Below are 23,452 nucleotides of genomic sequence, written 5' to 3'. Positions count from 1 at the left end.
ATGGGCAATGAGAGCATTTTGGAGCATGTTTTCTCACTCCTGGGCGAGTGTCACCTCTCCAACCTGGTTGACTCAGAGAGAAGCCTCCCCAGAGGGGACCAGAGACCCACAATGCTGCCGGCGCATCCTTCCATTTCCGTCAGCAGCAAATGCCCCTCTGGCTCTCTGAGCTTCAAAGAATCGCACTCTTAATGGACATTTATGAAATAATAATGACCACAGTAACATCTAAAAACATGGCAGGAATAGAGACCACTCAGAACTTAACATGAGATTGCTCTGGACCGACTGAGGACACAGTTTCTCTTTATTAAATCGTCTGTGAACCACTTAAACGGAGATGCTCATGGAATGGAATGATCTAATTACAACAGTGTGGGAGCTGCATCCAGAGGAAGAGCACACAGCCAGGAAAGAGCAGATAACACAGGTAGTTTACAAAGGATCTGGTAATACAGTTCCGTGTGGTTTTCCTTCTTATAATGACATACCTTTTTCTTCAAATAAATACACCTGAATCACATAGAATAATAATAAAAAAGATACAATAGCCTTATAAGTGAAAAGGAAACCGATATACCTCTAAAGACATCAGGTTGAGAATGGTCAATGCATAACCAAAATGCCTCAGGATGGCGTTCCCATCCGAGAACCAGCACACGTTTCCCGTTATACATATGTACCCTGTACAGAGTCCAAGAATAGTTAAACAGCTGCAAAATCCTGATTTTTGTGTGGGCAATGGCAGCTAAGTGGTACTGTGTAAGACATTTGTAAGAGCTGATTGTGTATTAAGTTTGACGACTCCTCAGTATAATTTTAAACTTACATACGCCGAACATAATATTATACGTATTTAAAGATCAAGTTATTTCCTCTGTCTTTAGCGGCATTTTTTTTCCTTCCCTCGAATTTTCATTATAGCTAGTTACTTTCCTAGGAAAAATTCATTATGTTGAAGTGTTAAAGAGAAGCAAATCCAATTTGAATCCTATGTTTAAACATGAAAAGCATCTGCCATCACTGAACAAAATATCCCCCCATCACCTTTGTAAAGTGACTATTAACCTAAGTAGATGTTAAAATGCTCTTTTCCCTACCCTCCAAGGCCAGTCTCGTCCCCCCTGCAAGGCAGCCCAACTAGACTCGTGCCTCTTAGTTCTCATATATGTGCAGGACTACAATTTAAATGCAAATAACCCCGCGCCTCATTATCTGAGTTCATGCAGACAGTATAGTTGTGACTCTGCCTGTGAAAATTAAGGGAGGTTCATCTGTATTCGAACACACGCATTACTCAGAGTAGATTCAAAAGAGCAATTCATCACTGCTTTCAAATTAAACACTGGAGTTGCAGAGTGCCTAGGTTACGGAGGAATGCCTCCCTTTTTGCTACAGAGGGATGCTTTTCTACAAAGACAATGAGATAGGAACTTCTCTTACTGCAGCTCTTCAGTTAGTTCCCAGTGACACTAGGTAATGGAAATAGAAGACTTCCTTTAATATGAACACAGCTAGTTGAGTGGAAAAGATACATTTATGGTAATGCTAAGTGCAGTTGGAGGACAATGTATATGCATCCAAATACCACTGACAGGAAAATGACCACGTCAGCCTAAAATGCAAGAAAATTATTCACAATGATTAACCAAACTGAGATCACTCTAGGAGATTTTTTTTTTTTTTAATTTTTTATTTTCTGCAAAATCATCTTTTAAATATAAGGTTATTTTAAAATAATTCTTTGGTTAAAGTATAATTCAAATAAAAGGTAGAAACTCCTCCAAGCCATTCACTACAGGGTGAAAAATACCCCCCTCTTTCAGCCATCAGATGGCCATTTAATCAGCCATTCAGATTCTATGAATCTAAATGTAATGGAAAACACTGTATTCTAACTCCACACTGGGGCAAAGCAATAAGCTCCTAGCTACCGATGCAGTGATGGAGAAGAGAGCCTGGGAAAGTGAGACCCCCAGCTTGTGCATTAAAATGTGCCAATTATTCCAGTCCACAAGGAATAGACATGGCATGTTAAAATCACCGAAACCAAAGTCCTACCTATGAATAATACTGGGGCATTAGCGGATTGATGTGGCCCACTTGGACCAGCAGCAAACTGTTTCAGAGTTTCAATCCCAGACCAAATCCTTTAGTTAATTTCATCTCCGGTTCAGACAACTTTTTACATAAAAAAAAAAAAAAATTTTCCCTCTGCAAGAAACATTTGGTTCTTCTTATCTTGATGTCCGTCCTTCCTTCCTTCCTTCCTGCCTGCTCTTCCCTGCCCCCAACATTTGTTCTTAATAAGCATCAGCCTCAGACCAAAAAGAACCAAGCTGAGGTTCAGGTTGTGATGTCAACCTAGAATTTTTGGATGAAAACAAAATCATGTAATACACGTGCATTCCTTTTATTACACAGAGATTCAACATGATTTTCAAAGAATTTCTCCGTTGGAGTCTTAGTTTTTTAAATAAGAATAAGTGAAAAGAGAATTTAATGTGAATTCAGGTCATTCAGGCCACTTTGATAAACAATCTGGATAATGAAAGCAGAGGAATAAACTCCTTAATTCAGGGTTTTTCACCTAAATTATTCAGGAAATGATTTCAGATCTCTGCCTCCTGCTCACACAGATGACAGCCTAAGGCTCTGTCCATATTGTGCTAAGGACAATGGATTGTTGCCCAGCTAAACTGGCCTCTCGGTCATCATAGGACCAAGATAGCTGGGAGGGAGGGAGAGGATAACCTATCCTGAACTCTGTTCTGTTCAGGTACAGACACCGCCCAGAACACACTGCTGTAGTTTTCAAGGAAGTCAGATGTAAGGTGTTCACGCATTATTCCGAACATTGGAAGCCCATGAAAATTTGTGGAGAATCTAATAAACATTACAGATCTGATTAAACAGATTCATTTCATTACAGATAGAAGAACGAACAGCAGTGACATTGCATCAGCAGTAATGTGATTTTTCTCTTAGACTCTTTTAATGGGAATATTTCCCCCATTTTTAAGGTTAAAACATTTCTATTACTCAGTGGTATCAGCACAGAGTGTTTTTATACCCAGCAGCTGGATCAATGTTTGTGCGATGCTAGAAGAAATCAAGTTCGTTTCTTAAGATCTAAAATTCATGACATATCTAAGTGGCCTAAAAAAGCCCCCCAACTGTAATCCTCCTGCTGATTAACATACATAGCCAGCATCCTTTTACTTCCTCTTCTTTTTAGGAATCCTCAAATTCCAGTTTCAAATAGGAGCATAGATCTATCTATTTTGATATACCGGGTTTTATATGTATTATTCAGTGCTGCAACGTATATTGATTTGTTTTACACTGTTTCTTTACATGTCTGGGATCTCAGTTGCACACATAGTCTACATAGTGAACTACACCGCACCAGACCATTGTCTGCTGCCGACAGTCAGCTAGTCACAAAATTAAATACGCGTCGATAACTGATGTTTAGTTTGATTGTCATTTATTTTTCTTTTAAATAAACTCCCTCTGAATTCAGGAAGCAGGTGTGATGAGAAACCACAGGACGTGGCTCTCCCACCTTTTCTTAAGTAGCCCTACCTACATATTTTAAGTTATAGAAAAACAAATAAAAAAAATGACAGCACAAACAGCAATCGTGACTGTCATCCTTTAAATTAGTTCCCTGACTTCTTTATACATCCCTGGTATAATTGATGCATTGGTGGGTGATCTGCCATGAGTGACAGGTACTGTAAGTGTACAATGACCTGACCCTTGGTATGGTTTGTAAAGACATCCATATTGCACAGGAATGAGCTTCTTGTGGACTCAAATAATGGATTGAACACACATGCCTTCAAATTGTCAACATCCTTAACCAGTTACCACAGTCTAGACTCTAGGGGCAAAGACAAGCAAATCATGGTGATTTGGAAGTGCTGTAACACGGATAATTCCAGGTCACTTTATATTTTGCAAATTCTTTGCTTCCCACAGTTGAATACATTTTTCTCCCTCCTGAGTATCTAAAAGTGCTTGCTCTCCCCATTGCACAGACAGAAGCAAGGGGGAGGGGCCGTAGCGGAAAGCTGTAGCGAGCTGTTCTAGAGAAAATGTGGCAGTAGGTACCAGGGTAGATGGGGGTCGTCAAGCGGGTGTCTTGAGCCAGCAGCACGGGGGTGTGGATCATATTGAGGGTAGAATCTGATGTGTAATAAGAACAACTCTCTGCAGGGGCACGTTTTCTAATGACCTTAAAAGAATTCCTCAGCTTGGCTTTGCCTAACTGGAACATGGGAGTTAAAAAGAAAATCCCATCCCCAAACTGGCAGCTCGGTGTGTCTCTCCAGCTGGATTCTGGACATAACTCCCTCCCCTTGCATTCCTCCTCAGAGCAGGCTGACCGCTCCCTTTAGGAGCATTCCGACTCCTTAGCCGTGTACAGAAGGAAGGAAGAACACATCCTCTGCTGTAGCAGGTGCCTTGATTTAGGAAGACAATTCTCGAAAGCCTTATTAGCTAGGTAAGCATCCAGAGAGAATGAATTTTATCCCGGAATCAAGTCTTTTTCTCATTCCCACAGTCTCGTCATCAGAGCTTTCAAGCATGAAAGGAAATCTGCTAAATTGTTCTGAGCTGTCCGCTTAGAAGGTGGTGCGGACTTTGCCACTGTTTCTAAACACACAGAAAGACACTTCTCCCAAAGGCTTTCTAGAGCCTTTTCTTCTCGTTCACTGGTATGGTTTATTCTTGTAGCAAGGTCTCTCTCCAGTTAAAGCCCCCAGTTGGTCCATGGGTGAGAGGAAGGATAGGTGGGTCTGTCAGCTGCCATATTCCAGTTTCTCCTAGTTCTTCACAGGAACAAAACCCCAAGTATGGAATCTGAAGTCAGAGTAGTAAAGGAAGGGGAAATAGAAAACAGAGGTTTAATGCTTTTGCTTTGACCTACACATAAAGATCTTCAGGTGGCCCTTGGGAATCAGGAAGAGTCACAGGAATTGATAGGGGCTTTGTAGACCCTGCATCTCTTCCAAAAATCAATAAAGAAAAATGAAATGGATAAAAGTGACAAACTAGAGGGAAGGGTATTTACATTGCAAGGGGATTCATCAGAAAGATTCATTAAATGGTGAGCTCCCCTGGTGTAATTAAGTAATTGTTTCTAGACTGCTGTATAATAGTGTGGGAGGAAAGAGGACAATCACACAGAAAGCTAAGGTGCTCAGAGTTAATTCCTAATTGTGAATCAAGCTAAAATTGCAGCTCAGACATTTCAGAAATTATATTTGGACCATGGGAGAGATTACGCTATTTTTAAAAATATTTCACCCAGTTTTGTCTTGTCATTTTTTTTCCCTTCTTGGCATGGGTATCTGTAATATTCAAAGCTGAAGCTGTAGCCTTCCTAATGTCAGGAGCCATGGCATCTCATCTCTAAACGTATTTTTGTGCATGGGACCATAGCTGCAGTTATAAACAAGACAAAAATCTCTGCCCTCAAGCAGCTTACAGAGTAATGGGTAGACACAGATGCATAAGTAAACTTAAAAAAAAAAAAGAGAAAAGCACTGCAATTGAGTTTGAATCAGGTTCTCTGGGGGCAGATACAGGAAGCATGTAAGTCAGCCTGGAGGGAAGTGTGTGGGAGGGCAGCTGATGGGAAAGCCTCTTTCACGGGCATGAGAAGGAAGAATCCAGATGTGTGGGTCATTCTCATGGGTTTTGTCTCATGGCCTTGTTCCTGGTTTGCCTTGCAGCCCGATCGTCTTAAATCACTGCTTCCTTTGGCCTACCACCCAGGCCCTCTCTTCTAGCTGAGCTGTCAGATGCTCTGTTTGGGTCCACTCACCCCCCTTCATCCAATCCATGGCCCCTCAGGGAAATCCAGACAATTTGCTTAGACTTCTTAGCTACTTCCTAAATTTGCGCTCTCAGAAGCTAAAACTCGCTCAAATGCATCTTTTGTCTCTTACACAAGGCCTAATAAAGCACCTTACACAGAGCACCGCTCAGTACATCTTGGTTGAGTGAATCAATACATGCATCTTTCCAGCTCACAGGGAACACAGGCTTCAAACACCTTAGCCATCAGCCAGTCAGGGAACTGTTGTAAAACTGTTTGGCACAGGCCTCTGAGATATAGGTATGAATTACCTTTCGGACCATTTGTACAAAGTCCTTGGAGTTCTGAGGGGACAGTCCCTGAAGTTGGCAAGTACACGCTTCCAGGGAAGATGCATGAGCCACAATCAGGATGTTATTTCCTGAGGGAAGAAAAGCAAGGACTGGGAAAACCATTTCTTTTCTTTCTTTCTTTCTTTTTTAAGATTTATTTATTTATTTGAGAGAGAGAGAGAGTGGAGAGGGGCAGAGGGAGAGAGTCTTCAGATTCCCCACTGAGTGTGGAGCCCAACGTGGGACTCTTAACAGACTGAGCCACCCAGGCACCCCTGGGAAGACCATTTCTATAAAGACCTATATAAACTTTGTAAATACTGGAGGTCAAATGTTCCAGGGAGGGACAGACATTCTCAAGAATGAGACAATTTGGCCAAACAATATTTTGAAATGCTTTGTATTGTTAAGGCAGCCTAATATCATTAAAAAAACCCTTTTAATCTTAAAATAATTATAGATGCATAGGAGGTTATAATTATATATATAATATGTAAATATATACAATGTGTAAAATTATATATCATATATGTATGACATATTGTGTAATACGTATATACACAAACATATAGATACACATTGTGTGTGTATATAGTTTAGCAGATAGTATATATACACATATGCACACCAGGGACGTCCCACATACCAGGCATCCAGCCTCCTCCAGTGGGAATATCTTGCCTAGCTATGGTACCCTAGCAAAATCAGGAAATGGGTGCTGGTGTAATCCACAGTTTACTTAGATTCCACCAGGTTTCTCTATCACCTGTGTGACTCTTTGTAAACACCACAATCAAGACACAAAACTATTCTATGTCTACCGCGCTCTCTGCTACTTCTTCTAATATAGTTTTCAATGTTGCCACTGTAGAACTGGGAGCACTTGATACTTTTTGGTTGATAGTCTATGCTGATGAGTATCTTTACAATGGGGAGCACAGGAGTAGTAAATGAAATGAGTGGTTTCTCAATGTTAACTGAGAGGTGGCAATGAACTACAATACCGCTGACCAGGGCTCTCCACTGTTAACGTTTGGGTGTGTATAATTCTAGTTTTTGCTTTATGAAGATAACTTAAAAAGCAGTAGAAATGTGCATATACTTTTGTAATCCCTTTTTTCTCTAAAAATTGATAGTGAATAGTCTTATGTTTCATTAAATATTTGAGTTCAGTGTTTATCAAATTGAGTAACAGACTTGAGTCTTCCAGAACACTGCTCTTGGTTAATGGGAGCAGTGACAGTGGGTTGGTGAAGGTGTGCTTTGTGTGGGTGTCCTCGCTCCTGGATCAAATCAGAGGCAAAAACAGTGTTATGCTAAAAAACTTCTGGAAATTGTAACAGGGAACTTCCTTCACAGAGTGCAAGATAAATAGCTGTTATGTAGAATTCTAAATGATTTCATGTAGTAACTAAGTCTGGATTATATCCCCATGGCATATCTACCGTTTTAGGTACTCGAGAGAATATTACAAACTTAACACGAAAGTATCTATAAGAAAGTTGGGAATTACTTCTCTCTCTTACTAAGCAAGTCTGCTAAAGCAAGTTGAAACATCTTGAACAGCTTATAGACCATGATGGAGGAATGACCACATATTTAAATATAGAGTCCAAAATGATATCACCTACCTTTACCTTTACACTCACTTATTATTTCTTTTGTCACTTGGAAACTTCTACTAATGTAAGTGTCATAGGATTCTGAAACCACTAATTTGCTGACTGGAATGTGAGGTCTGTAAGAGAAAAGATGAACAAAGGCAATGAAAACATTTTGATCCCAAGACAAAGCAATAGATAGGATTTTTTTAAATTTTTTATTCTTATGTTAATCCCCATACATTACATCATTAGTTTTAGATGTGGTGTTCCATGATTCATTGTTTGTGCATAACACCCAGTGCTCCATGCAGAATGTGCCCTCCTCAATACCCACCACCAGGCCAACCCATCCTCCCACCCCCCTCCCCTCTAGAGCCCTGTTTGTTTTTCAGAGTCCATCGTCTCTCATGGTTCGTCTACCCCTCCGATTTCCCCCGCTTCATTCTTCCCCTCCCGCTACCACCTTCTTCTTCTTTTTTTTTTCTTAACATATATTGCATTATTTGTTTCAGAGGTACAGATCTGAGATTCAACAGTCTTGCACAATTCACAGCGCTTACCAGAGCACATACCCTCCCCAGTGTCTATCACCCAGTCACCCCATCCCTCCCACCCCACCACCCACTCCAACAACCCTCAGTTTGTTTCCTGCAATTAAGAATTCCTCATATCAGTGAGATCATATGATACATGTCTTTCTCTGTTTGACTTATTTCACTCAACATAATACCCTCCAGTTCCATCCACGTCGTTGCAAATGGCAAGATCTCTTTCCTTTTGATGGCTGCATAATATTCCATTGTGTATATATATACCACTTCTCCTTTTCCATTCATCTGTCAGTGGACATCTTGGCTCCTTCCACAGTTTGGCTATTGTGGACATTGCTGCTATAAACATCGGGGTGCACGTACCCCTTTGGATCCCTACTTTTCTTTTTTTTTTAAAGATTTATTTATTTGAGAGAGTGAGAATGAGAGAGAGAGAGAGCATATGAGAGGGAGGAGGGTCAGAGGGAGAAGCAGACTCCCTGCTGAGCAGGAAGCCTGATGTGGGACTTGATCCCGGGACTCCAGGATCATGACCTGAGCCGAAGGCAGTCGCTTAACCAACTGAGCCACCCAGGTGCCCCCGGATCCCTACTTTTCTATCTTTGGGGTAAATACCCAGTAGTGCAATTGCTGGATCACATGGTAGCTCTATTTTCAACTTTTTGAGGAACCTCCATACAGTTTTCCAGAGTGGCTGCACCAGCTTGCATTCCCACCAACAAGGTAGGAGGGTTCCCCTTTCTCTGCATCCCCGCCAACATCTGTCATTTCCTGACTTGTTAATTTTAGCCATTCTGACTGGTGTGAGGTGGTATATCATTGAGGTCTTGATTTGGATTTCCCTGATGCCGAGCGATATTGAGCACTTTTTCATATCTGTTGGCCATTTGGATGTCTTCTTTGGAAAAATGTCTGTTCACGTCTTCTGCCCATTTCTTGATTGGATTCTTTGTTCTTTGGGTGTTGAGTTTGATGAGTTCTTTATAGATTTTGGATACTAGCCCTTTATCTGATATGTCATTTGTAAATATCTTCTCCCATTCTGTCGGTTGTCTTTTGGTTTTGTTGACTGTTTGCTTTGCAAAAGCTTTTTATCTTGATGAAGTCCCAATAGTTCATTTTTGCCCTTGCTTCCCTTGCCTTTGGCGATGTTTCTAGGAAGAAGTTGCTGTGGCTGAGGTCAAAGAGGTTGCTGCCTGTGTTCTCCTTTAGGATTTTGATGGACTCCTGTCTCACATTGAGGTCTTTCAACCATTTGGAGTCTATTTTTGTGTGTGGTGTAAGGAAATGGTCCAGTTTCATTCTTCTGCATGTGGCTATCCAATTTTCCCAACACCATTTGTTGAAGAGACTGTCTTTGTTCCATTGGACATTCTTTCCTGCTTTGTCAAAGATGAGTTGACCATAGAGTTGAGGGTCCATTTCTGGGCTCTCTATTCTGTTCCATTGATCTATGTGTCTGTTTTTGTGCCAGTACCATGCGGTCTTGGTGATGACAGCTTTGTAATAGAGCTGGAAGTCCGGAATTGTGATGCCGCCGGCTTTGCTTTTCTTTTCTTTTTCAACATTCCTCTGGCTATGCGGGGTCTTTTCTGGTTCCATACAAATTTTAGGATTATTTGTTCCATTTCTTTGAAAAAAGTGGATGGTATTTTGATGGGGATTGCATTGAATGTGTAGATTGCTCTAGGTAGCATTGGCATCTTCACAATATTTGTTCTTCCAATCCATGAGCATGGAAGGTTTTTCCATTTCTTTGTGTCTTGCTCAATTTCTTTCATGAGTATTTTATAGTTTTCTGAGTACAGATCCTTTGTCTCTTTGGTTAGATTTATTCCTAGGTATCTTATGGTTTTGGGTGCAATTGTAAATGGGATCGACTCCTTAATTTCTCTTTCTTCTGTCTTGTTGTTGGTGTATAGGAATGCCACTGACTTCTGTGCATTGATTTTATATCCTGCCACTTTACTGAATTCCTGTATGAGTTCTAGCAGTTTTGGGGTGGAGTCTTTTGGGTTTTCCACATAAAGTATCATATCATCTGCAAAGAGTGAGAGTTTGACTTCTTCTTTGCCAATTTGGATGCCTTTGATTTCTTTTTGTTGTCTGATTGCTGTGGCTAGGACTTCCAATACTATGTTGAATAGCAGTGGTGATAGTGGACATCCCTGCCGCGTTCCTGACCTTAGGGGGAAAGCTCTGTTTTTCCCCATTGAGAATGATATTCGCTGTAGGTTTTTCATAGATGGCTTTTATGATATTGAGGTATGTACCCTCTATCCCTATACTCTGAAGAGTTTTGATCAAGAAAGGATGCTGTACTTTGTCAAAAGCTTTTTCTGCATCTATTGAGAGGATCATATGATTCTTATTCTTTCTTTTGTTAATGTATTGTATCACATTGATTGATTTGCGGATGTTGAACCAACCTTGCAGCCCAGGGATAAATCCCACTTGGTCGTGGTGAATAATCCTTTTAATGTACTGTTGGATCCTATTGGCTAGTATTTTGGTGAGAATTTTTGCATCCATGTTCATCAGGGATATGGGTCTGTAATTCTCCTTTTTGATGGGGTCTTTGTCTGGTTTTGGGATCAAGGTAATGCTGGCCTCATAAAATGAGTTTGGAAGTTTTCCTTCCATTTCTATTTTTTGGAACAGTTTCAGAAGAATAGGTATTAATTCTTCTTGAAATGTTTGGTAGAATTCCCCTGGGAAGCCATCTGGCCCTGGGCTTTTGTTTTTTGGGAGATTTTTGATGACTGCTTCAATTTCCTTAGCGGTTATGGGTCTGTTCAGGTTTTCTATTTCATCCTGGTTCAGTTTTGGTAGTTGATACATCTCTAGGAATGCATCCATTTCTTCCAGGTTATCTAATTTGTTGGCATAGAGTTGCTCATCATATGTTCTTAGAATTGTTTGTATTTCTTTGGTGTTGGTTGTGATCTCTGCTCTTTCATTCATGATTTTGTTGATTTGGGTCATTTCTCTTCTCTTTTTGATAAGTCTGGCCAGGGGTTTATCAATCTTGTTAATTCTTTCAAAGAACCAGCTCCTAGTTTCGTTGATCTGTTCTACTGTTCTTTTAGTTTCTATTTCATTGATTTCTGCTCTGATCTTTATTATTTCTCTTCTCCTGCTGGGTTTAGGCTTTATTTGCTGTTCTTTCTCCAGCTCCTTTAGGTGGAGGGTTAGGTTGTGTACTTGAAACCTTTCTTGTTTCTTGAGAAAGGCTTGTATTGCTATATACTTTCCTCTTAGGACTGCCTTTGCTGCATCCCAAAGATTTTGAATAGTTGTGTTTTCATTTTCATTGGTTTCCATGTATTTTTTTAATTCTTCTTTAAATTCCTGGTTGACCCATTCATTCTTCAGTAGGATGCTCTTTAGCCTCCATGTATTTGAGTTCTTTCCGACTTTCCTCTTGTGATTGAGTTCTAGTTTCAAAGCATTGTGGTCTGAAAATAGGCAGGGAATGATCCCAATCTTTTGGTACTGGTTGAGACCTGATTTATGACCTAGGATGTGATCTGTTCTGGAGAATGTTCCATGGGCACTAGAGAAGAATGTGTATTCCGTTGCTTTGGGGTGGAATGTTCTGAATATGTCTGTGAAGTCCATTTGGTCCAGTGCCATTGTATTGCCTGTAAGGTGACTGTTACAGTATATTGTCTGTGTTCCTTTCTGGTCTATGTTGCTTTTAGGCTCTCTCTTTGCTTAGAGAACCCCTTTCAAGATTTCCTGTAGGGCTGTTTTTGTGTTTGCAAATTCCTTTAGTTTTTGTTTGTCCTGGAAGCTTTTTATCTCTCCTTCAATTTTCAGTGACAGCCTAGCTGGATAGATTATTCTTGGCTGCATATTTTTCTCATTTAGTGCTCTGAATCTATCCTGCCAGTCCTTTCTGGCCTGCCAGGTCTCTGTGGATAGGTCTGTTGCCAATCTAATGTTTCTACCCTTGTAGGTTACAGATCTCTTCTCCCGAGCTGCTTTCAGGATTTTCTCTTTGTCTATGAGACTTGTAAGTTTTACTATTAGATGTCGGGGTGTTGACCTATTTTTATTAATTTTGAATGGGGTTCTCTGTGCTTCCTGGATTTTCATGCCTGTTTCCTTCCCCAAATTAGGGAAGTTCTCTGCTATAATTTGCTCCATTATACCTTCTGCCCCTCTCTCTCTTTCTTCTTCTTCTGGGATCCCAATTATTCTAATGTTTCGTCTTATGGTATCGCTTATCTCTCGAATTCTGCCCTCGTGATCCAGTAGTTGTTTATCTCTCTTTTTCTCAGCTTCTTTATTTTCCATCATTTCATCTTCTATATTACTGATTCTCTCTTCTGCCTCATTTATTCTAGCAGTTAGTGCCCCCATTTTTTATTGCACCTCATTAATAGCCTTTTTGATTTCTACTTGGTTGGATTTTAGTTCTTTTACTTCTCCAGAAAGGGTTTCTCTAATAACTTCCATATTTTTTTCAAGCCCAGCTAGCATCTTTAAAGTGATGATTCTGAACTCAAGATCTGACATCGTACTAATGTCCGTATTGAGTAGGTCCCTGGCAGTCGGTACTACCTCTTGTTCTTTTTGTTGAGGTGATTTTTTCCATCTTGTCATTTTGTGTGGAGGAGAATAGGTTAATGAGAGAACAAAATGCTAGCAGAGTAACAACGTCCCCAGAAAATATACTCTAAACAAATCAGAAAAGACCTGAAGCAGTGGAACAAGAAACGGAGAGAAAAACGAAAAAGAAAAAAAAAAAAAAAGAAAGAAAAAGATAAAAACAAAAACAAAACAAAACAGCAACAACACAAAAAACCCTAGAATGTGATCAAATATGATCAGGCTGGTATATAGATCAGTGCCACACACTAGATTTGGGGTGTATTTTGGTCTTTTAGAAGAAAGTGCCTCCCAAAATTTTAAAGAAAGAAAAACTTATATATGTACAAAAATAAGGGTTGATATGATGAAGGGATGGAATATGACTGTAAAGATGGAAATTTTAAAAAATTTTATAAAAGGAATTGATAAGAAGTTGTTTGAAAAAAGAAAGAAGAGGATTTAAAAAAAGAAAAAAAAAAGGAGAGAATGTGATCAGGCAGGGGAATAGAAAACACCATATACTAGAGATTTAGGGTATATTTTAATCTGTTAGAAGAAACTATCTCAAAATTTTAAAGAGAGAACAACTTATATATATAAGCCAAAAATACGGGTAACTACTATGAAGGGATAGAATATGACTCTAAAAATGAAAAATAAATTTTTTTTTAAAAAAAGGGATTGATAAGATGTTGGTTGAAAAAGGGAAAAAGAAAAATTCAAAAAGAAATAAAAAGACAAAAAGACAGTTAAAAAAAATTAACTTTGAAAGACTAAAGAATCATGGTAAAAAAGCCATGAATTCTATGTGCAGTAGTCCCCTAGCGCTGGAGTTCTGCCGTTCTCATTGATCGGTGAACTTGGTCTTGGCTGGCTGTTCTCGCTGATCTTCTGGGGAGGGGCCTGTTGCCGCGGTTTCCAAATGTCTCTGCCGGAGGCGGAAGTGCCCCGCCCTTGCCCCCTCCCGGCTAAGTCATCTGCTCGCCTTTGCTCTCCGGGGCTTTTGTTCCCTGCGAGCTTTCCGTACAGCTTTGGAGGCGGAGAGTGAAAATGGCGGCCTCCCAATCTCCGCCCCGGGGGGGGCCGAGAACTCGGGGCCCCGCTCCTCAGTGAGCCCCCAGAGAAAAGCCGTCAGTCACTCCTGCCTCCCCGCTCTCCGGCCGCACTCCGTGCTCACCCGGCCTGTGATCGCGCGTTTCTATCTCTGGCTCCCGACCCCCGGTGGAGTCTCCAAACCCAGCAGATCCCTGCGGTGCACTCCCGCGCAGCTCCTCCCGGGGAAGAAGGTGAGTCTCCCCGGATCTGCCGCTTGTGGGGTCCCTGCTGGAGGAGCAGGGGCCCGACTGGGCCGCGGATCATGGTCTATGGCCACCCCGAGCTGAGGGCCCGCGCCTGGGCTTCCCTGCTCCGATACCTGGGAGCTCTGCCGCACTCAGGCACCCCCGGGTCTTTCTGCGACCCCGAGGGTCCTGAGACCACACTGTCCCGGAGGGTTCCACCCCCCGCTTAGCCACCAGAGTGACGTCCCTCGGCGGAGCAGACTTTTAAAAGTTCCGATTTTGTGCTCCGCGGCTCTATCACTTGCCAGAAGCGGCCGACGGAGGCCCCTCCCCCGCCGTCTATCCTCCCGAATATCGCCTCGGGTTCACTTCTCCGCATGTCCTACCTTCCAGAAAGTGGTCGCTTTTCTGTTCAGAGAGTTGTTGCTGTTCCTTTCTTCGATCTCCTGTTAAGTTTGTAGGTGTTCAGAATGGTTTGATCCCTATCCAGCTGAATTCCTGAGACCAGATGAAATCCAGGTCTCCTACTCCTCCGCCATCTTGCTCCGCCCCCCAGTAGATAGGATTCTAAAGTTCTATGTCAAGACCTTTCTAGAGTTTCCATATTTCTGTTTACCCATTTCCCTATAAAGGATGGAGGTATAGAGAAGAGTAGTTCCACTCTATGGGAGTGGGGTCGAAATGTACAGAATGTGCAGAAATAAAGGCTGTGCATGCAAGGTGTCAGAGTGACCACGGGAAAAGTGAAACACTCAGTACAGCTACCACTTGCGGGTTAACTCATAAGCAGTTTGACTAATTTTCTGACTGGTAGTACTGGGTCACACAGCTAACAGGAAGCAAAGCAGAGCTTAGATCTCTTTATCTCTGTAGAGCTCCCAAGCCCCTCTTCTCCAGCCTTATACACCATAAGCTGTAAGAATAGGTTTTGTTTATTTTTAATTTTTTTTCCAGTTTTATTGGGATAGAATTGCCACTTAAAACGTTGTTAATTTCAAGGTGTGAAAGTGCTGATCAGGTACACCTGTTCTTACAAGATGATTTCCACCATAGTGTTAAGCTAACACCTCCATCACGTCACAGGATCACTGTTTCCTTTTTGTGGTGAGAACATTTAAGATCGACTCTCTTGGCAACTTTCAAGTATACAATACTGTATTATCAACTAATCACCACCCTGTGCATTAGAGCCCCAGAACTTGAAGTTTGTGTCCTTTGACCACCATCTCCCCATTTTCCCCATCCCCCAGTCCCTGGAAATCACCCTTCTGCTGTCTCTCTGAGTTTGGCTTTTTAGATTCCACACATGAGTGATATCATGTGCAGATATCTCTTCGAGCTCCTGTATTCATTTCCTTTGAATATATACCCACAAGTGGGATTGCTGGGTCATATGGTAGTTCTATTTTTAATTTTTAAAGGAATCTCTCTATTGTTTTCCGTAGTGGCTGCACCAATTTACATTCTCACCAACGCTGGATAGCTCTTCTCTTTTTGATGACAGCCATTCCAACAGGTGTGAGGTGGTATCTCATTGTGGGTTTAAATTGCATTTCCCTGATGACTAGTGACATTGACATCTTTTCTTGTACTTGTTAGCCATTTGTATGTCGTCTTTGGAAAAATATCTATTAAATTCTTCTGCCCGTTTTTAAATCAGATTTTTTTTTTTTAACTATCGAGTTGTAGGAGTTCTTCATATGTTTTAGATATTAACCCCCCTATCAGATATATGATTTGCAAATATGCTGTCCTATTTTGTAGGTTGCTTTTTCATTTTTTGGATTGTTTCTTTTGCTTTGCAAAAACTTTAGTTTGATGGAGTCTCACTTTATATGCTTTCAGTTCCTATGTTTAAGTCTTTAATTCATTTTTTTAATTCATTTTTAAAAAAAATTATTTATTTGACAGAGAGAGAGAGAGACAGCGAGAGAGGGAACACAAGCAGGGGGAGTGGGAGAGGATGAAGCAGGCTTCCCGCTGAGCGGGGAGCCTGATGCGGGGCTTGACCCCAGGACCTGATCCGAAGGCAGACGCCTAACAACTGAGCTACCCAGGCACCCCAAGTCTTTAATTCATCTTGAGTTAATTTTTGTGACTGGTATATCTGCATGCTGTTATCCAATTTTCCCAACACCATTATTGAAGAGACTATCATACCTCACTGAGTATTATCAGCTCCCTTGTCAAATGTTAGCTGAACACGTATTTCAGGATTTATTTCTAGGCTGTCAATTCTGTTCCATTGGTCTGTGTCTATTTTTATGCCAGTACCATACTGTTTTGATTAGCATAGATTTATAGTACAGTTTGAAATCAGGAAGTGTGATGCTTCCAGCTTTGTTGTTCTTTGTCGGGTTTACTTTGGCTATTTAAGATCTTCTGTAGTACCATACAAATTTTAGGATTGTTTTTTCTCTTTCTGTGGAAAACACCATAGGGATTTTGATAGGGATTGCACTTAATCTATAGATGGCTTTGGGTAGTATGGACATTTTAATATTATTCTTCTGATCCATGAACATGGGATATCTTTCCATTTGTTTGCATCTTCTTCAGTTTCTTTCAGCAGTCTTGTCTATTTCAGTGTACAGATCTTTCACCTCTTTCATTGATTTTATTCCTAAGTATTTTGTTTTCGATGCTATTGTAAATGGGATTGCTTTATTTCTCCTTCAGATGTGTTGTTAGTGCATAGAAACACAAATTATTTCTGTATGTTGATTTTTGTATCCTGCAACTTTACTAAGTTTGTGGTTCCACAAACAAACTCAGTAGTTTGAGAGACTTGAACGTGTAGTTCTCACAGTATGATGGTGGAGTCTTTAGGATTTTCTATATAAAATCATATGATCTACAAACAAAGACATTTTACTTCTTTCTTTCCAATTTGGGTGCCTTTAATTTCTTTTTCTTGCCTGACTGCTCTGGATAGGCCTCTCAGTACTTTGTTGAACATGAGTGGTAAAAGTGGGCCTTGTTCCTGATCTTAGAGGAAAAGCTTTCAGTCTTTCACCATGAGTTTGATGTTAGCTGTGGGCTTGTCATACATGGCCTTTATTATGTTGTGGTATATTCCTTCCCTACCAATTTGTTGAGCATTTTTATTATTAATGGATGGGGTATTCTGTCAAATGATTTTTCTTCATAAGTTGAGCATATTCATATGATTTTTAGCTTTTGTTCTACAAATGCAGTATATCATATATTGATTTTTGTATGTTGAACCATCCTGGCATCCAAGGGATAAATCCCATTTGATCACAGTGTATGATTCTTTTAATGTGCTGTTGAATTTGGTTCGCTAATATTTTGTTGAGAATTTTTACATCTATATTTATTAGGAATGTTGGTCTGTAGTTCTCTTTTCTTATAGAGTCCTTATCTCTTTCCTATAGAGTACTTATCTGGCTTTGGTATCAGGATAATGCTGGCCTTGTAAAATGAGTTTGGAGAGTTGTAAGGGTAGATTTTCTTTTTTTTAGATTTCATTTATTTATTTGAGAGCGAGAATGAGAGAGAGAGCATGAGAGGGGGAGGGTCAGAGGGAGAAGCAGACTCCCTGCTGAGCAGGGAGCCTGATGCGGGACTCAATCCTGGGACTCCAGGATCATGACCTGAGCCGAAGGCAGTCGCTTAACCAACTGAGCCACCCAGGCGCCCCATAAGGGTAGATTCTCAACGCAGGTATTAGGTCTGCTGGATTTGTGACATAATGAAATCTTCATCAGTCTTTTCCTTTTCTTTCTTATTTTGAACACAGACCATATACCTGGAAACAGGAAAAGCTCAGGGAACATAGAGGTGAAGAGAACCCAGTTTCTGCACTTGAGGAGCTCTCAGTGTGTGGTTGGGGTGAGCAGGCTATTGGTGCAAATGATAATTATGCACAGTGTACAAAGGTGCATGAGAGGTTGATCGATGATCAGTGCAGGGCTCTCCCATCTTGGTGACACTGCGTGTCTTCAATCTCAGCCACTTCTGCCTGCTCCCATCTTCCTCTGTTACTTAGAGTTGCCAGTCTATGAGAAGTGTATCTTGTTTTCGAGTACAACTATATCATATTTCCTGTCTTATTTTGTCTTTCATTGTTGGCGTTTAGTGGATGGTGGATGGAGGTGGTTGTGAGTCCTCAAAGTGAATTCACATGGCCTCTTGATCAGAATACATTACTGCTGCTACTGCTACTACAAAGATTTACGGAGAGGTTCCCATGTGTCAGGCTCTGCGTGAAGTGTCCTACTTGTATGCTTTGAACATAGCCCTCCTAGCAACACTTTTGCAAATCCTGTTTGTGGTTGACAAAACCGAGGCTCAGAAAGGCTAGAGATGACTTGCCTGCACTTATACCATCAGCAGCTCTTAGGCCCTAGATTTGAATCTGGGTCTGAGATCACTGGCTGTAAACCCAGAGGAATTTTGGATGGCCTTTGACAGCGTGCCCCCTCAAGGCTGCCCTTCTGTGCCCTTAGGTTTACTGTCCAGAGAAGAAGAATGGCATTCTCAGTGCCATCCCCTTCCATTTGAAGGAAACCCATGCTCATCGAAATCACATTCCCTCAGCAAGCATACTTCTCCTAGGAAACAACCTTCTGAGTCTCACAACACCCTGGGGGATAGAGGGAGACATGAATCACCACTTTTAGGGATGGACCTCATTGTTCTGGACCAAACTCTTTTTTCCATCCCCACCTCTCATCCAGTTCCATTACCACTTACATCACCTGGTCTCCTAGGAGCCCTGCACAGTGACAAAGGGCCACCTTGTATGGCTCAGGGAATCATTTCCATGGTGGGACCACATTGTAATGTTTGACCTTTGTATAAGTGAAGAGCAGGTAGATGCTGGGATCCAGTTTCTCCAGGTCAGTTCTTGCCTTTGGCAGTCCTTGCCTTGAAGCGGAACCTATGAAAGGCTTCCATGGTTGAACTAGTTCTGATGGGGGTAGGCCAGAGTCCAAGCTTCCTCACCCCTGTCTGCAGCATGCACCATGTTTTTAGCCATAACTGTAGGACCTATGTACTGTACTCAGAGTCAGGCAGGCCTCCAACCACCAGCTAGACCTGGAACTCAGAGCACTGGGTGCTCAGGTAGCATCCCTGGAACAGTATTCTCCCCAGTACACACTCTACTCCCCACCCCGCTTTGACCTAGGCTATAGTGCAGGCTTCTGCCTTGAGCCCCACAATAAAGTATGATTCATTGCCCTTCTAACACTCCAGACTCATGTCCCATCCGCATACCATTCCCCTAGCACCCCTATTTAGAGCCCTGTTCTGAAGCCCTATCCAAATGGTGTATATTTTGTTTTTTTCTGCCTTGATTCTTCTGGCCCAATTCCCTAAGACTGGGAATGCTTTTTGCACCCGGCCCCCAGGCTCGGTCTTGGGGCCTGTGGATGACGCTTGGGTATTAGTCACCAGGCTGGTTTTCCTTAACCTGCTTCCATCCTCACTCGTTCTTTTTCCAAGGTGACAGGACTCTCTAAGTGGTGCTTGCTTGATGTATAACATGCTCTCAGTTCTTGCCCTCTGCCCACCACATTTATTCAGTTATTTGGGCATCACTACTTGCTTCAAAAATTTGGCACACTTGGCATAATTAACTTCAGAGGGACTTTAACTCTAGGAGCTGTGCCTCTCATGTGCTTTAATGTTGACTTTCACAATCGATTTATAGAATTAGAGGCTTAATCCTTTTCTCCCCCTTGTATGAAAAGAGGTTGAATTGAATTTTGATTTTCTGTAGAAGAAAAGAAAAATCTGGAATAAGGACCATGTCCTGGCCCCCAAGTTCTGGTGTTCATCCTTCTGCTTGTCCTTCTGTTGCTGTGTGTGTCTGCGTGTGCACTGAAAGGCTCAGACAGAATGATTCTGGAGAACTTTGTAAATGAACTTGGGAAGAACTGCAGGATGCAATTAAGGGGGAAACTGAAGACATGGTTGGCCCAGGTTGGCTGGGAGGTGCTGGGGGTGAGTCAGGAAAGTCATTTCACCAGTGTTGGCAATAACTCACCCTCTTTCCAGCCCAGAGGGATGAGGGCTGTTGGCATGGGGACAATAATTTATTGCTATTTCCCACCAAGGATGGAAAAACAGTTGCCATAGGGTAGATAGGGCAAAATGTGAAGTTCAGTTGAGCCTTGAGCAACATGGGTTTGAACTGTGTGGGTCCACTTACATGTGGATTTCTTTTTTATAAATACAGTACAGTACTATAAATTTATGTTTTCTGTTTAGCTTACTTTATTGTAAGAATACAGTATAGACTACATAAAACATACGAAGTATGTGGGGTTTTTTTATTATGTTATGTTAATCACCACACATTACATCATTAGTTTTTGATGTAGTGTTCCACGATTCATTGTTTGCGTATAACACCCAGTGCTCCATGCAGAACGTGCCCTTTTCAGTACCCATCACCAGGCTAACCCATCCTCCCACCCCCTCCCCTCTAGAACCCTGAGTTTGTTTTTCAGAGTCCATTGTCTCTCATGATTTGTCTCCCCCTCCGATTTCCTCCCCTTCATTCTTCCCCTCCTGCTATCTTCTTTTTTTTTTTTTTTTTTTTTAAACTATAATGTATTATTTGCTTCCGAGGTACAGATCTGTGATTCAACAGTCTTGCACAATTCACAGCACTAACCAGAGCACATACCCTCCCCAATGTCTATCACCCAGTCACCCCATCCCTCCCACCCCCCACCACTCCAGCAACCCTCAGTTTGTTTCCTGAGATTAAGAATTCCTCATATCAGTGAGGTCATATGATACATGTCTTTCTCTGATTGACTGATTTCGCTCAGCATAACACCCTCCAGTTCCATCCATGTCGTTGCAAATGGCAAGATTTCATTCTTTTTGATGGCTGCATAATATTCCATTGTATATATATACCACCTCTTCTTTATCCATTCATCTGTCAATGGACATCTTGGCTCTTTCCACAGTTTGGCTATTGTGGACATTGCTGCTATAAACATCGGGGTGCATGTACCCCTTCGGATCCCTACTTTTGTATCTTTGGGGTAAATACCCAGTAGTGCAATTGCTGGATCGTATGGTAGCTCTATTTTCAACTTTTTGAGGAACCTCCATACGGTTTTCCAGAGTGGCTGCACCAGCTTGCGTTCCCACTAACAGTGTGGGAGGGTTCCCCTTTCTCTGCATCCCCGCCAACATCTGTCATTTCCTGACTTGTTAATTTCAGCCATTCTGACTGGTGTGAGGTTATATCTCATTGAGGTTTTGATCTGGATTTCCCTGATGCCGAGTGATGTTGAGCACTTTTTCATGTGTCTGTTGGCCGTTTGGATGTCTTCTTTGGAAAAATGTCTGTTCATGTCTTCTGCCCATTTCTTGATTGGATTCTTTGTTCTTTGGGTGTTGAGTTTAAGACGTTCTTTATAGATTTTGGATACTAGCCCTTTATCTGATATGTCATTTGCAAATATCTTCTCCCATTCTGTTGGTTGTCTTTTGGTTTTGTTGACTGTTTCTTTTGCTGTGCGAAAGCTTTTTATCTTGATGAAGTCCCAATAGTTCATTTTTGCCCTTGCTTCCCTTGCCTCTGGTGATGTTTCTAGGAAGAAGTTGCTGCGGCTGAGGTCAAAGAGGTTGCTGCCTGTGTTCTCCTTTAGGATTTTGATGGACTCCTGTCTCACATTGAGGTCTTTCAACCATTTGGAGTCTATTTCTGTGTGTGGTGTAGGGAAATGGTCCAATTTCCTTCTTCTGCATGTGGCTGTCCAATTTTCCCAACACCATTTGTTGAAGAGACTGTCTTTTTTCCATTGGACTTTTTTTCCTGCTTTGTTGAAGATTAGTTGACCATAGAGTTGAGAGTCCATTTCTGGGCTCTCTATTCTGTTCCATTGATCTATGTGCCTGTTTTTGTGCCAGTACCATACTGTCTTGATGATGACAGCTTTGTAATAGAGCTGGAAGTCCGGAATTGTGATGCCGCCAGCTTTGCTTTTCTTTTTCAACATTCCTGTGGCTATTCAAGGTCTTTTCTTGTTCCATACAAATTTTAGGATGATTTGTTCCATTTCTTTGAAAAAAGTGGATGGTATTTTGATGGGGATTGCACTGAATGTGTAGATTGCTCTAGGTAGCATTGGCATCTTCACAATATTTGTTCTTCCAATCCATGAGCATGGAAGGTTTTTCCATTTCTTTGTGTCTTGCTCAATTTCTTTCATGAGTATTTTATAGTTTTCTGAGTACAGATTCTTTGCCTCTTTGGTTAGATTACGAAATATGTGTTAATTGACTATGTTATCGGTAAGAATTCTGGTCAACAGTAGGCTATCAGTAGTTGAGTTTTTGGGAAATCTAAAGTTATATGTGCATTTGACTGTGTGGGGGTCAGCACCCCTCACCCTCTACGTTGTTCAAGGCTCGATTGAATTATTAGTAGGGGATCTGATTGATTGGTTTAATTTTATTTTTGAGGCATGCTAATTCCTTTAGGTAAGTAGCACACATTAATTTATGGGGTCATCCGAAGTTTTATTTACAAAAGAGGAAAATGAATATGGAAAAAAGATATTTTCTCCTATCCATGCCAGAAGCTCACACTGCTTCATTTGTGGTTTGGGTAGGTATTTGAAATGAAAGGTCACAGGATATCACAAGGAGGAAACTGCTATTTATATTGGTCACTTGCTTCAAATTCTGCCTGAAGAAATATGAACTTAATTCCCCTCTATAATGGGCATGAATATCCCTTCTGAGGGACATTTTACAAACGCCCGAGGGCAGTTTTGAGAGTTCACCAATAATAATATAGTTACATTAATTGCTTCCATGTGGATTATTCATTTGTGATCAATCTCTAAACACTTCTTTTTTACTCCCAGCACAGTCTGGTCTCATGGAAAAAGCAAAGAACTAGGAATGGGGAGATGGTAAAGCAGATTAGATTACACAGTGCTTGACACGCAGAAAATGATCAATAGAGCTTAGTTGTTGTTGCCATCATTGTTATGTGCGGTCACTAAGTGAATGACTTTCATATATAAGAGAGTACAAGAGGCTTTCCTAAAGTGGCTCACCTTTATTCTGGGGTTACGGCAATAATAAATGAAGATAAAGAGAATTAAAAATCTTTGAAAAATGACAGTCCAAGGCAAGACCCTGTCATTTCCCTTAACCCCCAAAAAGCTTCTGAAACTGCATCATCCTTAGCTGGTGCACAATCCTGGAATGCAAAGTGGTTTTATCATGCACTGAAAGAGATCTGATG

The 23,452-nt window shown here is 41.3% G+C and overlaps 1 protein-coding gene across 3 annotated transcripts in view; it reads right to left on the bottom strand.

Moving 5' to 3' along the window:
- Positions 1 to 287: 287 nt before the first annotated feature.
- The window catches only part of UBASH3B (ubiquitin associated and SH3 domain containing B), a 147,164-nt gene continuing 123,999 nt past the window's right edge, over positions 288 to 23,452 (bottom strand). For 2 of the 3 annotated variants that reach the window (XM_035009161.1, XM_035009163.1), the window contains exons 12-14: positions 7,797 to 7,903; positions 6,145 to 6,254; positions 288 to 4,872 (exon numbers count right to left, since the gene is read on the bottom strand). In XM_035009161.1, the coding sequence (XP_034865052.1) occupies positions 4,735 to 4,872; positions 6,145 to 6,254; positions 7,797 to 7,903 (355 nt within the window). In that variant the 3' untranslated portion in view covers positions 288 to 4,734. The remainder of the gene's footprint in view (positions 4,873 to 6,144; positions 6,255 to 7,796; positions 7,904 to 23,452) is intronic. The other variant, XM_035009162.1, reaches the window with a different exon arrangement.

Source organism: Mirounga leonina, unplaced genomic scaffold (genome assembly GCF_011800145.1).
Source record: "Mirounga leonina isolate KUSES-001 unplaced genomic scaffold, KU_Mleo_1.0 Mir_153, whole genome shotgun sequence".
In the NCBI taxonomy this organism is placed as follows: Eukaryota; Metazoa; Chordata; class Mammalia; order Carnivora; family Phocidae; genus Mirounga; species Mirounga leonina.
This window is presented reverse-complemented; position numbering and strand designations above follow the sequence as displayed.